Below are 17,297 nucleotides of genomic sequence, written 5' to 3'. Positions count from 1 at the left end.
GATAAAGTCATGATTTTTTATAATATAACGATTAAAATTGAAATATTTTTTCAGGATCTGTAAATTCAAGGTGTTATCACGATTTTGTATGATTTTGGTCGGATTTTGTGCACACTGCCATTTCGTAGGGTCTTCGCGTTCGAGGTCTTCGGTCTTCGATCTTCGCTTTCGAGGTCTTCGCTTTCGACACACCCACTAGAAAAGATATCTCCAAAGGTCAGGTCAACAAAAGTATCAAAATGGCTGCTCTGTGCCGGTTGTCGAGAATAATTTTGTGTAAAAATGTTCGTCATTTTCATCATTTTCAGTCTTCAAATACAATTTTAAAAACATCGCTGCCTACACTACAACATGCTTTGTCCAGTTCAACAAGTAAAAACGATCAAGCTGCTATCAGTTCAGAATTTGTTGTTGGAAAAGGAACCGAAGTCACGCAAGAGGAAATTGATGAAGTGATCAGACGGGGAAAAGAGGACCTGGACGACATTAACCACCCCGTATGTTTGCCAGCCGAGGCCTAGCATTTAGGCCTAAATATATTTCATTGATAATTCATTTATAGTGGTCCAATTTAGTAATAAGTCTCAAAATATAGATAGAAAATACTCCTACCTTGTCTAAGCCTAGCATTTAAACCCCTGCCTGAATTTTGGGCAAATTTTGTAAATTGTTTGCGGGTTGTAAATTGTTTGCGGGAAAAGTTGATGAAATAAGCAGGCTGCTGGTATAGGCTATAGGCCTAGTAGTAGTGGTGGTAGGCCTACTACTAGTGCATCCAATTTATTGAAATTTGTTTGTTTCACATCTTACTGGCAATGCCCTAGCTAGCTATAGGCCTAAGCTAATTAATATTGTATGTAGGGTATGTCATTACTCTGAAAAATAATCAGTTCATATTTTAAAAAGTAAATGGTACAAACTGGTTTGAATAATAATTTTCTTTTCTTTCAGGACTATGTAAAACTTGGCTTTCATGATGATCCTTACTATGATAGAATTCAATCAAGACTTGTGTTTTTTGGAATGATATCATTATCAATTGTCCTGGGAAGTGTGTTGGTATACTACACACCAGATCCGTAAGTATTCCTCAAAGATTGCATACTTTTATTGATTTAGCTAACTAAACACCAGCAAAGGATGCTACAGATATTGTGGAACATTTAAAATTGAGAAATTTTAACATAAATCATAAATTTATATTGTTTTTTTTTACAGGAAAGGAAGACAATGGGCTCAAAGAGAAGCTAAAGTTGTATTACAAGAGCGTCGTGAACAAGGTGCACTCCTAATTGATCCAAACTTTTGCCCCCCAGAAAAAGTATTTGTGCCATCAGACGAATGGATTGAGGAACATGGCCGAATTTAAAGACATTGTAAATGATGGAGCAACAAATTATAAACAGTACAGATTTTTAGACTACCTGCTATAAAGTTATAATGAAACTTTTAAAAAAATGGAACAAACTCACGAATGATGTTTATCAAATTATTCAGCAAGAATATCAGCTGTATTTTCAATATATTGGTTGCAAACAAAACTGATTTGTAAGATTGGACTTGCGGAATCAGACATGTCATTTCCAGTAGTGAAATTAATAATTCATTCAACTGAATGAATAACATGGGAATTGCTTTAGAATATTCCATTTTGGAATTTTCTGAGTTTAGTGTTTAAGTATATAGAAATATTTGCTGTGTTACAACAAGTTAAATCTTATGTTAGTACGCACGGTGGGAAAGGAGGTCAGAAATATTTTAATGTCCGAATAATCTGGCTACCCCTGACATGACTTCAGCTCTGTCTACACTATCAAACTTTATGTGACAAGAAAAATGTGATGTGCCGATATATGGATTGGACACGACAATGATGTCATATCAGTACCATATTTGGGCACATCACACTTTTTTGTCATAACTAGTTTGATAGTGTAGACAGAGCTAAGATTGAATTTGCCAGTAAAAATGTTTACATTGTGATGATGTAAAGTGTTTAAATAAATGACAAATATTAACTGCTGTTTGTATTTTTTTAATTGTGTATAGTAATTGTCTTTAGCTTAAATTAAAAAGTGGACATACTGTACAGTAGTTCTTTGCCGTTCAGCTTTCAATTTGCGACCCCTTAAGAAGTATACTTTTATCAATTTGCAATGCATGTGTATGCAGAGACACTGTTCTTTGTTCTTCCACACTCGATTTCTTGACACGGTTTTAGCGGATTCTAATTATAGGTGACGTAGGTCCTAGGCCATCGTAAATTGTAAGCTTCCCAATATGGAGAGAGAGGTGTATGTTGGGCTGGAGGAGAGGTGTGTGTGGGGTGGGGGTCACTGATGTTTTACTCACAGAAATACAAAATTCAATGAAACATACAAGTCCATAGGAATAATAACCATTTTTATTAATAATAATTCACGCTTTACAGTGTGTATTTAACCAGCAATATATCACTTTCTCTATTTTCATATATTTCATTTTATATATACTTTGTTCTGTTACAGACACATGAGAAAGGCTATTTGTAATTAAGTAGTTTTTGATTTTGCAACACGATGGAAAATACAATCAAGAAATTCATGTTTGTGCATATCTTAAAAGTACCAACAAGCTATGTTGGTTACAAACAAAATAAAAGGCCTAGATCCACATGGAATTGTATGTAAATTAGGTTTTACCTCATTTACATAAGTCATGGCAAAATCAAAAGTTTTTTATGATGAATACTATATAATTGCAATATGAGGGAATAAAGACTACAAATAAATAATACAATTTCACTAAACAATATAATGAGAGTATCTAATGCAAAAAATACTTGTGCAGCATTTAAAGACAGGCTAGAGCATATGGTAGTGATATACCCAAATATGGTAGTGATATGTCCATATATGGGCACATCATATTTTTTTCAGGGAGAAGATAAAACATGTTTTTAATAAGGACCCATGTCCTGTAGGACCTATTGCCTTATCTTATTTCAGCTCAACCATAGTATGGCCAAGTTACTCATAGCCTTTCGCACTCTCTCCTAACTTTATTATGGGCAAAGTTTCACCTGCGACTACATTTCTGGAGATGGTTCCCCTTATCAAGTATTGCTTAAAAAATAAATTCAAAAGCAAATTACTGAAAAAATGACAATGCTGTGGGTATCAGTGGCTAGATCTCAATACAGATACAAATAAATATAATAAATTGCTACTTTGATAAGGCATATTTATAATGGTTACACTTTCATAATTTTCAGTTAACTTGATTGATTAATTAATTGCACTAACTTTTAAAAGCAAACAAAAAAAAAACCTTACTGGTAATAATGCATCCACAATTCTAAATTCAAACAGGAATACAATCACTTCAAAAAATTGTTTAAAAAAAAATAGGAAAAAAAAACCCAAAATTACCTTTTTTTTACAAATCTATTTACACTATGCCCAAATATGGGACACCATATACAAGCTCAACTAAGTTATAAATGTTCTCTTAATTATATCATACAAAAACATACCACTCTTTTGTTACATCACTGCAATAAAAAAAAACACCACCATATTGCAAATAGATATATCACGAAAAAAAAAACATCAATAAATTAATACAAAGTCTATGTTTTAATCCAATAACCTTTAAAAGTAGCGTTATGGTAACTGTTGCCATGAAAGAAATTTTTGTTTACTGTTGCTATGGTATTAGCATCTATGTTTACTGTTGTATTTTTATATTATCTCCTTAATAATAAACTACTTGACTAATATGCATACCTGTCAGTTGTAAGACTGGACAATACATTTTTATGTCCACAAATATTTGCTGTCTAAAATTTATACAAAATGTGTTTTGAATGAAATCATGATTTTATCCAGTAAATTTGTATGACAAAATTGCTTTAAATCTACATTCAATACATTTGTACAAATACTCCCTCTATAGCTACGCTGTTATTCTTGTTTCTTAAGGTTGACAGTTACTGTACGTTACCACCACGTTTTATACAGAAAGCCGTTAATGTATGCTTTTAAACTTGGCCTAAAGTGTCATGTAGAATTTAAACTATTAAAGAACATATATAAATATAATTAAATTGTTGTTCCCTTCAGAAGAGGTTACTAGCTATGCATGCATTACACCAGCTGTTTGATGAATGTATCAAAATTAACATCTAAGGTACTGCATAGTCGTCATAGGGACGACAGGAATGTCTTCTAAATTCCACACACCATCTTTGAACATTACCAAATCAACCTTAATATATGAAATATATTTTCTTAGAACCTTAACGATTTCAACCAGTTAGTCATAGTGAACTGAGGTAAATATTTGATTTTTTATAAGGTCTTGCTGCTAATAAAAACTGTAGATGACCTGCAGTATGTAGTACCTCACTTAAGCAAGATGCATGAATGACAATACCACAATAAAAAATGCATCCTACAATCAGTGGCAAGAGGAATGAGGCCCCTGGTGTAGGGATGCTAAGTGGCCCTGTAACGCTGGAGTCCTTGGGCGTTGTTAGCCTGTTTTAATGCCTTTTTTAATGCCTTTTTTTTCCAGGCGCTGCTCATGTCCTCCATAAGCTTCAAGGCCCCAGGGTTTGGCCAGTAAGGCCCTCATAGCCGTTACACCACTGCCTACAATCACTACAGATGGTGGGTTAATACTGAGTGTGTAATCAAACCTAACAATGGTGGGATTTAAACATTAATATCATAAAATCAACAATAACATTGCAAAAAATATAGTTATGCTACTATCCTATTAAACAAAAAATAGTGTTATCAATTCATTCTAAAGCTACTGTATATCATACTACTACTACTACTACTACAATTATTATTTTATAAAATTAACAATTGTGTTACATACCAAACATCAACCATATTAATTTGAATTATTAAAATATTAAGAATAAATATTTTTATTCTCATTTAAAATCGTATTCATAAAACTACATTAAAAGTATAAAATATTTTAAAATTTGTAATAGAATGAGTGACCTACAATAAAATTTCATTAAAATTTAACAATTATTTATTCATTTAAAGGAATTAAGTATTTATAAAATATGAATTAATAGTAGCTTTATGAATGTGTATTGTAATTATCATACATTTGACCTAAAATCCTAGACCATCAAGTATCATGTAAATGCAATGTATTGTTTGTTTAGATAACCTATCCTTATTCATGGTATAAGTATAGACCTACTGCCATAATAGAAACATCAATTTCACTCCAGGCAAGTTTAAGCAATCTAATGTATAGCATTATTTTACTACCATAATACAATTTTATTTATTATTGCTGAAAAATAAATTAATAACAATATATAAATACTTAATTCTTTAATTATTTTAACCTTAATTGGTTCATTCTCTATTCAAAAAATATTTATTATTATTACTAGAAATCAAGTTCATAGAGCAAAGAAATTAATGTTTATTTTTATTGTGCAGTGCAAAGTTTTCAATTATTAAGTTCGCCTTTTTTTAGTGAATAAAGAAGTAAAAGGCATTATTGCAGTAATTACAATAACAAAGAAGGCCTCAAAATAAACAAGTAAATATATTTTATTTTTGGGGAAACTATAAATGTACATCCTCAAGAATTCTGATGACCGTGTGAAATTTGTATTTTTACAGATTTTGTGTCACTTAAGAATGAAAAAGTGTTGATAGACTTTACTACGTGCTCAAACCACAATACAGTAGCTATAAAGAAAACAATACCAAGAAAAATATGGATATTTAATATTTTGTACTTAATTTAATGACAGCACTAAACTCTTCACCCTTCCCCACCAACCCTTACTTTCAAATGTAAAAGTCGGCCTATACCCCATGAATCATTTTACATAAACATAGGGATTGTTTAAATTAAAAGTAGCTTAGTTGTAAACATCAATACAGTATTAGTAGCCCATTCACCTTTATGATACAAAAACCCTATTAAGACTAACTGTGTTTACGTATGATGTCATATCACTACCATATTTGGGTATATCACACTTTTTTTGTCAAACTAGTGTGATAGTGTAGAGAGCTTAACTGTGTTACGCTTGACACAAACTCATCAAGAAATAAGAAGAATTATGACTCGCTGAAATTCTAATTGCATGAGATCGTGTTGGTATCGACCACTACATTATTTCCATTGGTATTGTTTCTAGTTTTGTAGGCATTTAAATTCTTGATATCGTCAACTCGGAATGTTTAACTGTTTTTTTTATTCAATGGAATCAAAGTGTCCAGTTTATTGAGACTAGAAGTATATTGCGGTTTCTTTATACAATTAATAATATAATTAAAATTGTAAAATGCATTTTAAAAAACATCGATCCCCCTCCCAACAACACCAACCCATAGACGACTCGATTATACGTACATTCACACTTGTCTCGTTTCAGCTAACGATGCTGGTAAATTCTTTATATGATTATCCATTCGTAAGGAAAAGAATAAAAAGGCTTAAAGGCCAATTTACACAGACGAGCAGTAACGGTAAGTGGGAAACCACCTAGATTGTCCCACGTAGAATCTGTATCTATCCTGAGCAGAAATCATCTATCCATGTTGTATGTAAATGGTCATAAGGAATAACCTAGATTCTATATTATTATTACTGTTATCGCTCGTCTGTGTGAATGACCTTAACAAAGCAGTATTTTGTTCTGTGAAATGAAACAAGTGTAAATGTAGCTTAAATCATGAGCTGATGTAACAACTCATCAATATTCTCATTTTCGTCCAAAAAAAACTAGTACTTGACAATAACACAGCAATCCAGCTGATGGAGGTGACTACTTCTTGGCACCGTTGCTGGCAGCGGCGGCTGCTTTTGCTAAGCCTCCTGCTCCTCCTAGCCCCAACATCCTCATGTGCCTGATTACGGCTGTGGCATTGAATGCTTGCTACAAGATAGAAATATATATAAAATGATTAATAAAAATTAGCAGTAATGAAGATAAGTTGAATTGAAAGGCTTCTTTTAGCACAGTTACCTGTCACTAGGTGATTTATATTCTTGCCTTTATATCGCATGATTTTTTGCAATTTTTTTTCTCATGAATTGCACAAATTTTACAATTTACAACATACTCACGGAAAGTACAACATATACTTACATCAATGTACAATATACTCACCTCAACGTACAACATACTCACATCAACGTACAACATACTCACATCAACGTACAGCATACTCACCTCAACGTACAACATACTCACCTCAACGTACAACATACTCACCTAAACGTACAGCATACTCACCTCAACGTACAACATACTCACCTCAACGTACAACATACTCACATCAACGTACAATATACTCACATCAACGTACAACATACTCACATCAACGTACAACATACTCACCTCAACGTACAGCATACTCACATCAACGTACAACATACTCACATCAACGTACAACATACTCACATCAACGTACAGCATACTCACATCAACGTACAACATACTCACCTCAACGTACAGCATACTCACATCAACGTACAACATACTCACATCGACGTACAACATACTCACATCAACATACAACATACTCACATCAACGTACAGCATACTCACCTCAACGTACAATATATAGTCACCTTAACATACAATATAATCACATCAACGCACAGCATACTCAAACACCAGAACCATGTTTGCAGAAATGTGTATATGCACAGTGTACATTTAATGCACACCAACGTAATATTTGCTAAAAGGTATGTACTGAAATGTACAACATACTCACACAAACGTACAACCGAGGTACAACTGTACAACTACTCACACAAACATATCAAAGTACTCTCCAAGAAACGTAGTCTCATGGGAAAAACACCAATTAGGAAACAAGGTTTAATTCTCATCTTATAATTGGCAGATTAACTTAGTAACGGATATATCCGATCTGTCTTAAATATCAAATATTTATCTCGTGTATTCTCTATTAACAGTAATGCTACTCTACATTATTTATAATATTGTATATTTCGAAAATTATATCATTAAATATTATTATATTAATATCTTTCATCTAATCTGTCAAATCCTTTTTCACTTGGATCATCTGTCATCTACGTGTAATAGCAGTTCATCTTTCAGTAAGCCATTGTCTTTCAATATCTCCATTTTCTCTCCAATCTCTTCCTTATAGCATTCCATCTTTCATTTATACTATCCATCTTTCTCTAATGGCATTTTATTCACCTCATTCTATTTCACGTAATTGAGAAGAGGTGCAGCTAAATAGTCTCATTATCATTGCCAGAAAAAGAATATTGCCAAGTAATTGAGTTGATTTATGATGTCAGGTGTAGAAATAATAAGAGCACAGTATGAGGTCAAAGGGCATTATGAATGCCTGACTTGCTTCTCTATAATTTTGTTAATAGTCTCAACGATTATTTATCATAATACGCTAACTGAGTAATATATAATCTGAGATATCAGTAATCACAAATAATGTACAAGTACTACATTTGCACGTTGGTTCAGCTTCTATAATCTAATACAATCACTTAATGTCACAAGATAGAGAATAAGCAATATCATGTTCCGAATTGAAGAAACTCATAAACCATATAGGCCTCTACAAAATTTAGTTTCTTGATAAAATAAAAAAAGCTTAGTTTCGCGGCCACTTCGTTATAAAATTTTGAAGCAGCATGATTTTTTTTACTATTATCAATAATTTTTCAATAAATAAAAAAAACTGTCATATTTCTTTCAAAATATAGTATTATAGTTATTATTATATTAATTATTATATAGTGGTCGTCAATGGTATGGTATTAATACATTACAAATATGCATTTTATGATAAATCATGCAAAACTATTATCAAATATACTGTGTATATGAAATATACTATTCTCTGATCTTTAAAGATTTCAGTAAAAAATGACTGAAACTGCTCATAATACAATTTCTATTCTTTTAATGAAATAGATGACATAGCTATACAGTATCGTTGTTCTATTATCATTATATAGCCATATCCCTGTGGGCAGTGTGTTTTGCAGGCACCCGGTAGCTACCACTACACTCAGTAATGCTCCCGTAATGACAAGTACATTATACATAGCTTCTTCAAAATACACCCATGGTAATAATAGGAATTACTGTCTAGACATTATTCATAAATGCAATTTCATTATATACTATCACATTCTACTCTGGAGGAAAAAAATTTGATGATATTTTTTCTAATATTGAAGTAGATTACCTTCTTAGAATATTTTCATAATTTAAGGCTTAAAGGGAAAAAATATCTAACTCCCCTTGCAGCAGCTTTTTACCCCCTTCTCCCATTTTAGATTAACAATGCAGATAGGGTGAGTGAATGAGTTTAAGATGAGCGCCTGGAGGCAAACACCTCACTGACGTGTTTAAGTTAGCTTATTTAGCAGCAAGGTATTATGATAGAATTACAATTTGATATTGAAGATTGGGGATTTCCCCTTTTAATCCAAATTTTTTAATGTCTATTTCTGTAATATCTTTATGTTTTTTTTTCAAAGCCATAAAGATCTATCAATGCAAATCAACTCAATTATTAATTTCTTGCCTGCGAAAGCTTTCCTGAATAAACAGTTGCTATGAAAAATATAAATTTATTGCATGTACATCGCCAAGACATCAAATTTGAAATGATCATATTGAAGTTATTATACAAGTTTATTTGTCTTTTTTTAAAAAGTAACTCATAATTAAAATGAATGGATGTTTACATTACACCACTATGAAAAGAAAGAGGGAAGTATTATGTTTCAGTAGTAACAGTAATGGTAGCTGTATTACCCTGCTTCCAACCATTATTTAAATGATTTTAACATTTTTAATTTGTAATCAGTGTCTTTCATTTTAGCTACAGTATTGTATTTAAAATGCTTTATGTACTTTTACAATTAATGAAAAGTTTAAACAAATGTATACTTGTTTTAATTTATTATTAATAAATTAAACTTATTTGTCTACACTATTTAATACGTTCAACATTTTAATGAATGTTTAAAAATATGTGTATTTCTTTGTTTTAATGTATTAATTAATTATACTTATTTGTCTAGACTAATTTAATACAGTATTTATATCAAAAGAACAGGCGATAACAAAACACTTTGTGTTTCAAATTGCTAAACAAGATGATCTTTAGTATACTAGAAAAAAAACCATGGTGTTGCCGTACAGATATTGTACAATCACGAATAAATGAATCCCACAATGCTATTTTACATAAAGTCATTAAATGATGATGCAAGAAAACGTAATTGCTTTTCTTTTTTATAACTAATTGGAAATAAAAACTAATCACTTTTAACAAGGATAATGTGTGAAGATAAGAATACGAGATTGTCCCTTCTAGGATAAATTACAAAAATCCTGATTAACAAGAAGTCTCCTAAGTGAACGAAATAAGTGTCAAAAATATATAAAAGAAAATGAAACTATGGTTGAAATGTAGCTTGAAAATCACACAATAGATTACAGTAATTATCGAACAATATAAAGCAGCTCTGAGTTGAATAAGTTTCATAGTTAAAAGCAAAAATTCAACGAGCGGTGCGGTGGATGTAAAACGAAGAGGACCCTTTCCCGTGAAATGAACAAGAGGCAATATATGTTTTAAAACTACAACCAACTTGCTAATCAGTGGACACCCTTTAAGAACACTTTGTTGGGTCTTGAAGGTGTCCACCAAATAGGGGTTGTCCAGTGTTCACTGCTGAATAACAAATTAATCATACACATTAAAACTTAGGGGTTGTCCAGTGTTCACTGCTGAACAAAAAATTAATCATACACATTAAAACTTAGGGGTTGTCCAGTGTTCATTGCTGAACAACAAATTAATCATACACATTAAAACTTAAATATTTGGTTTTAACTTATGTTCTTGTATCAGTTTTCTTCTGAAGACACATTGCCGTCATTGATGGATACTTTATCATTTGACTTCACTGCTGGTACTCAAGATCTATGTTTATACCATGCTATACACTTTTATTTTTTAATTATATAACATTGAGAATAAGACTTTAAGAGCTATTATTTATAAATATATTTATATTGTACAGATAATCAAAGCTGCCATTAACATTAAGATGTACACTGCCATGTACAATTACAAAATATAAAACCAACCATCTGGTGCACTTTGAAGGGAAGGGGAAAAGTTTGTGACCTCAAATGACACAGCATGACACAGATACACACTTTTATTATTTCATCTGGTACGACTAATCAGGAGTCAAGCAGTGAAGATGTTAGGCCTTGACAGCAATATCTAAGCCCCTGGATGGTGTTGAGCATGATACTAATGGGTGATATACCGGAGGCATCACTGCTTAAATCTAGGCTCAGGTAGGGGCTAAGGTTTTTTAATTAGCAAAGGGTAGTTTCGGTCTTGGGTTGTGCTTTGAGATGATACATTACACACACGCTGGTTTCTTAATTAAGCGCAAGGATGAGTTCTGAAATCTTCAGAGACTTGATATTAACATCTGACCGGGATAATTAAATAATTTGTGTGAGGCTGATTACAGTAGAGTCCCTTCAAACTTTAATATTGTTCCACACTGACCTATGACCTCTGTATTTGAACCAAATTGCAGTATATCAATAGAGAATATTAAAGGTGGCCAGTGTGCTAATATAAATGAATGTTGATGATGATGATATTGACGATGATGTAATGAAGATAATGAAGATGATGATATTAAATGACGATGATGAAGATGATGATGGTAATGATGATGAGAATAGGAATAGAACAAAAGATGATAATAAACTGAGGGAAAGGTGGAGAAAAACCATAGCTACTTTTACATTATGTGCTGTTTCAATAAGCACATTCTAACTAACTTTTGGTAAAAGAGCATAATTTGGATTGATGTCCAGATGCACAAAATACATCTCCTTGCGAAAGTGCACATTAGTATTAGTCAACCAGTTTTATAAGCATGTCCATAAACCTATGTGCTCCAGATTTCACCGAGTACAATAACTCTAAAAAGTTATTTATAAAACAAAGCAGACTAATTAAAACAATGAGCACATAACCAAGAAGAACATTATAATTAAGAAGTGAATCTGTAAGAAAGGGTCACAGACTGCAAATGCAGCCTACTTTCAGTTTGAACCGAGGTTTGCAGACATTGCTCAGACAAGAAATGTACACATTAAACTGGGTTGTAATCACAACCTATTAACCAAATTAAATGATTGATCTTGCTAACCAAACTGACAAGTAAGATGAAAGCTAAACAAGTAAATGAGGACAGGATCTCTCATGGCGCAGAATATGATAACATACGATGTCTTCTAGGAATCGCAGGACAGATGTAAACATGAAATAGTCGGACAAAATGTAACAAATCATGATATATAAGCAAGAAAAGCAATATGAAAGCAAGAACTACAAAAAACTTGCCACCCACTTCTGAAAATCCTGAACATAAAATGTTAACACAACCTAAAACAAACAAGCTACGAAAGTGGGGATAAGATCTGTCATGTGACAAAGAATGTTTTATAGGAATTGGAAGATTGATTTAGACATGAATTAGTCTAATAACATGTAAAATCCATAAGAATAGTATGAAGTACCGTAGTCTCAAAACATGTAAAAACCATAAGAATTGTACGAAACTATAATATTGGAAACCAATATCTAGCAAAGGAAACTCACAAAACCCTTCTCAAAATCCTAAAAGTAAAACTTTAATACAATATGTCTGAAATTTCTTTAAGGAAAGTTTTCTCAATTTCTGTGCCTTTCATGATAACTAAATCAATACGTGGAATGTCCGGTAATTTGTCACAGCACAATAGTCTGGGAAATTCAATAACGATATCAATTTATTTGAAATTTGATTACCATAGGCACTTGAAGCTATGGAGAGGCAATCGCAATGAGAAATCAGATTCCAAGAATCGCCGCAAACCAAGGATCCTATATCCAAGAGGACTGATTAAAGAGTGATCACCAGCCATAATGCAACTACTGTATAAAATATCTTTTGAATCTCATCCTAGTGCTTTCATTGCGAACACAAACTGTAAGGGTGAGTGGAGGGAGCGGGAAAATGAATTGAGGGGAAGAGGAATATAGACTGATAGAGGGAGAAATGAGATTAAGGTGAAGGAGAGAAGAAGGATTGAGGTGATGGAGAAAGAGGGATTGAGAGGAGGAAATAATGAATTGAGGGGAGTAGGAAAAGAGACTGATAGAGGGAGAAATGAGATTGAGGCGAAGGAGAAGAGGGATTGAGGGAAGGGGAAGAGGGATTGAGGGGAGGAAAAGACGGATTGAGGAGAGGGGAAGAGAGGATTAAGAAGAGAGGATTAAGAAGAGAGAGAAACTGAGGGAAGGAAAAAGAGGGATTGAGGAGAGGAAGAAGGAAAAATGAGAAGAAGGAGCAGAGGAATTGAGGGGAGCGAGAAAAGAGATTGAAGGGAGGAGAAGGATTGAGGGGAGGAGAAGGATTGAGAGGAGAAAAGGGATTGAGAGTTGGGAGAAAAGGGATTGAGGGAAGGGAAAGAGAAATTGAGGGGAGAGATAAAGGATTGAAAAGAGGGAAAGAAGGATTGAGGGAAGGGGAAGAGAGATTAAGGAAAGGGGAAGAGGGATTAAGGAAAGGGGAAAGAGAGACAATAGGGACAATAGGTGTGTTGATGTATCTGCCTTCCATTGTTGCTGTTAAGTAATATGTTAACATAATCTCTTTCTGATCTCCTCACATAAACAGAACTACAGTAGCAGGCCGATTCTTTTGATAGAGTAGATTCAGATATTCTTAGTAAACATGTTTCAAACATAATGAGCTTGTACTTTTTGTGATGCAAGATTAGATTGAATGTAAATCACTAATCAATTTTCATCGTGACTAACATTGATTTTTATTTTCTATTGTACCGATTCCAGATGGTGATCTACCATTCTACTGATAGCTGACAATAAAATTAAGAATTAGCTGCGAAGTTAGGAACAAATTAAATGTGGGAGGAATTGTTATCGTTTTATACTCCAGTTACATTATGAAATCCTTTCTGCGAACTTGATAGCATATTCGAAAAAAAAGCACTGAAAACAACTTAAATTTACAATTTACAGTTTACAAAAAAAATAAATTTCTATAAATGTATATATTGGACAATAATGTTGTGGAAGCAGCGCATTCAATAATACAGATGCAAATATAAGCTCATGAGACATATTTGGAATAATAATCTTGTATCTTTAAAAGACCACAACACTACAACGTTGACCTATTTTATCAGGTGGACCCTCTTAGTCAGCACCAACAGCAAATAGAAAATGTCAACAAGGTCAAATCTAAAACCGTATCAAAGGCGTGTGGTACTTAAAAGCTTGCATAATCTCAAGTGCATAAACATAATATTTTGGAAATCCTGTTTTGCTTCGTGATCAAACCAGGTAACAATACTTCCTTATTGACGAGATTCCGTAATTACTAATTAAATTCAAACTCAAAATCTTATTACTTGGAGCAGTATTCAATTGTCGAGAATAACAAATATAACTAGCAGGATCTTGCGTGACATTGTGCTATGAATCTGAAAAAGAACATGCACACAAAGGTCTTACGCAATTACCGATTTACTGACTTGGAAGATCTTTGATGAATAATTGTAAAGCGGATGTCACATGACAATTGTTTAATGAAAAAACAAAGCTGACGAATTGGCAATGAATGATCTACGTTGCACGAAAAACATATATTACCGAGTTGCATAGTTAAAAACAAATGTTCTCTCAAGAGTTTCTATTCAAAATCTACATATGCACAATAAGAGCCATATAAGGATAAACTGCTAGAGATCAAGTTGTCAGCAATTTATAATAATAATTTTTAAATGACATGTGTAAAATCTACAGCGACCTAAAAATATCTCTTAAGATTTTCAAATTTAGGTTCATAAAAAATCGTAGTGAATTAATCTCACAGAAATTTGTTTCATTTTGTTAAATCAGCATAATAATAAATTGAAATGAATCTTTATTGATTCCGTCTGCATTTTGCTTGATTTATCGTCGTCATGAATAAACATGATTGGCAACAAATTTTTTTTTCCTAGGCACTACAAAAGAACAAATTAAATCATGCATTAAATAAAATCTGTCAGATGTATTGAATTAAGCTATGAATAAATTATTTAAATTCTTGATATTCGGTAGTTTAATTGAACAGAATTTTGAGCTAATGTTGAACAAATTGAGTGATGTTTGTGGTTTAAAGCTTACCATTTACAGATTGTCTTGACGCTATGTTTTGTTAAGTAGAACCCTTATATTAAGGGGACATTTTGGGAAACAAAGTGTACCCTTAATAGAGGTGTACCCTGAATAGGGGTTGACTGTAGTGTTAAGACATATATTATCTCTCATTAGTTGCAGAAGTCTAGTCTCCTGAAAAGGGGTGTCCCAAAGGAGGGGCTATACTTTACAGTTTCCTTAAACTAACAAATTTTATGTGACAAAAAAATGTAATATGATCATATATGGACATGATGATCTCATATCACTACCATGTTTGGGCATATCACTACCATATACAGGCACATCATACTTTCAAAAACTAGTTTGATAGTGTAGACAGAGCTTTATTTCTTTCTTACCTTCCACTTCTTCCGTGCGAAATTCTTCTTCATTTGTGCACTAACAGTTGAGTGAATATCTTTATCAAGAGCAGTGTTGCCAGAAATCCTGGAAGAGGCAATACATTAAAACAGATGAAGAAAATTGATAAAAGTAATATCATTGATGACAGATTTATTTAAATAATGATGCAAAAAGGAAAAATATTTAAAAATATTAATAACCATTTATGACAAATAGTAAAATAGAATTCTGTTAAAAATAATAAAAATAAAATGACATTCTTTGAAATAGTCACTTAATTATATTCTTTTAAATTGTTTTGGCCCAATAAACTGTTATTTCCGAGAAACCAATTTAGCTTTTCTCTGTAATGGTTATCACACATTTATTAATATCATAGAATATAGAAGTAATTCTGTAAATGAGTTCAAAGTTCAAGTATCTGCAGAAATTATGTGCGTGTGTATTTACTGATGAAATTACAAACACCTGGCTTCTTAATGCTCAATTGATTTGTTGATGATATTGGTCAGTGTAATCTTTTTAACGTCCATTTCCATAATATCTAGTTTTTAATTTAAAAGTAAATAATATTTTCTAATAGATAATCAATTTGAAGATGGCACTGAACCACTTCCATCGAATAATATTCCTTTTATGATCTGAAAAAGATTATTTTGAAGATTTTTCAGGTGATGATTTTCATTTTAGCATATTATTACCTGTCGTTTCATGCCACTAGGGAAAAAACAAATTACGTGGATATAGATGGGTTACAAAGTTAGTGAAGAAAACATCACCTCTAGAATACTGCTTATGGTAACCAGAATGGACAAGCCAGGCCTCGCGGCGATAATCATTTAATTCAAATTGACTGCCGCACAATGCAGCTGGGAAATGTTACCGTTGTGTTATATGTATAGGTTAGGTTAAAGGTTTATCATTTTGATACAAAAATAGGTCAGCTATAGATGAAGATTATTAATATCAAGCTAATAGTGTATCTTGGCACATTGTTAAATTCACTGGAATATCACATAGGCTTTTAATACTGGGTAGGATATAAGGCCACTCCCTGGAACATGAGGGTTGTTGTTGTTTATTGATTTTCCACAAATAATACATTAATAAATGATTAATTATTGGCTGGTAGTCAAAATAAGTGATCAAGTTTGGGTGTGAGTTTATAGCAGAACATATGTTATGTTTTTTAATTTTTAAGGCGTATAGATTTTTAATAATATACGTTATACACACTTAATTTTTTATTATAAATAAAAAATACATTTTTAAAAATATAAATAAATATTATAACATTAGTATTATACCTAAATTGGTAACATTATTTTGTTTTAAACCTGTTTATGCACTTATAATATTATAAATTATAAAAAAATGTTAAAATTATTTACCATAACTAATTTTAAACTTGTAACGATACATACAATCTTGTATAGAATCTCAAATTACATGCACAAAAACGAAGCGTATGTTGAATGTATCCAATATGACATTTGATAACATCAGGCAAACATTAATGAACAGCTGAAATTTAATTAAAAATTTATCAATTGCTTACCATGGGTGGTTTATACATTGGTCACATGTATATCGTTTGTCTGGGTCAACTTGCATTAGGTTCCTTATAAAATCTTTTGCTGA

The 17,297-nt window shown here is 32.2% G+C and overlaps 2 protein-coding genes across 2 annotated transcripts in view; one reads left to right on the top strand and one right to left on the bottom strand.

Moving 5' to 3' along the window:
• Window positions 1-217: 217 nt before the first annotated feature.
• On the top strand, window positions 218-2,018 carry LOC140059517 (NADH dehydrogenase [ubiquinone] 1 beta subcomplex subunit 11, mitochondrial-like). The gene is made up of 3 exons (XM_072105446.1): window positions 218-497; window positions 952-1,079; window positions 1,219-2,018. Exons 1-3 carry the CDS (start codon window positions 240-242, stop codon window positions 1,367-1,369), a joined length of 537 nt encoding a protein of 178 aa, XP_071961547.1. The 5' UTR covers window positions 218-239; the 3' UTR covers window positions 1,370-2,018.
• A 364-nt stretch (window positions 2,019-2,382) lies between these two features.
• Window positions 2,383-17,297, bottom strand: part of LOC140059516 (calcium/calmodulin-dependent protein kinase type 1D-like) — a 48,023-nt gene continuing 33,108 nt past the window's right edge. The window contains exons 7-9 of the mRNA XM_072105445.1: window positions 17,215-17,293; window positions 15,653-15,740; window positions 2,383-6,913 (exon numbers count right to left, since the gene is read on the bottom strand). Coding sequence (XP_071961546.1) covers window positions 6,803-6,913; window positions 15,653-15,740; window positions 17,215-17,293 — 278 coding nt within the window. The 3' untranslated portion in view covers window positions 2,383-6,802. The remainder of the gene's footprint in view (window positions 6,914-15,652; window positions 15,741-17,214; window positions 17,294-17,297) is intronic.

The sequence above is a fragment of the Antedon mediterranea genome, chromosome 9 (genome assembly GCF_964355755.1).
Source record: "Antedon mediterranea chromosome 9, ecAntMedi1.1, whole genome shotgun sequence".
Classification (NCBI taxonomy): Eukaryota; Metazoa; Echinodermata; class Crinoidea; order Comatulida; family Antedonidae; genus Antedon; species Antedon mediterranea.
Note: the sequence above shows the minus strand (reverse complement) of the source record. Positions and strands in the feature narration are given on the sequence as shown.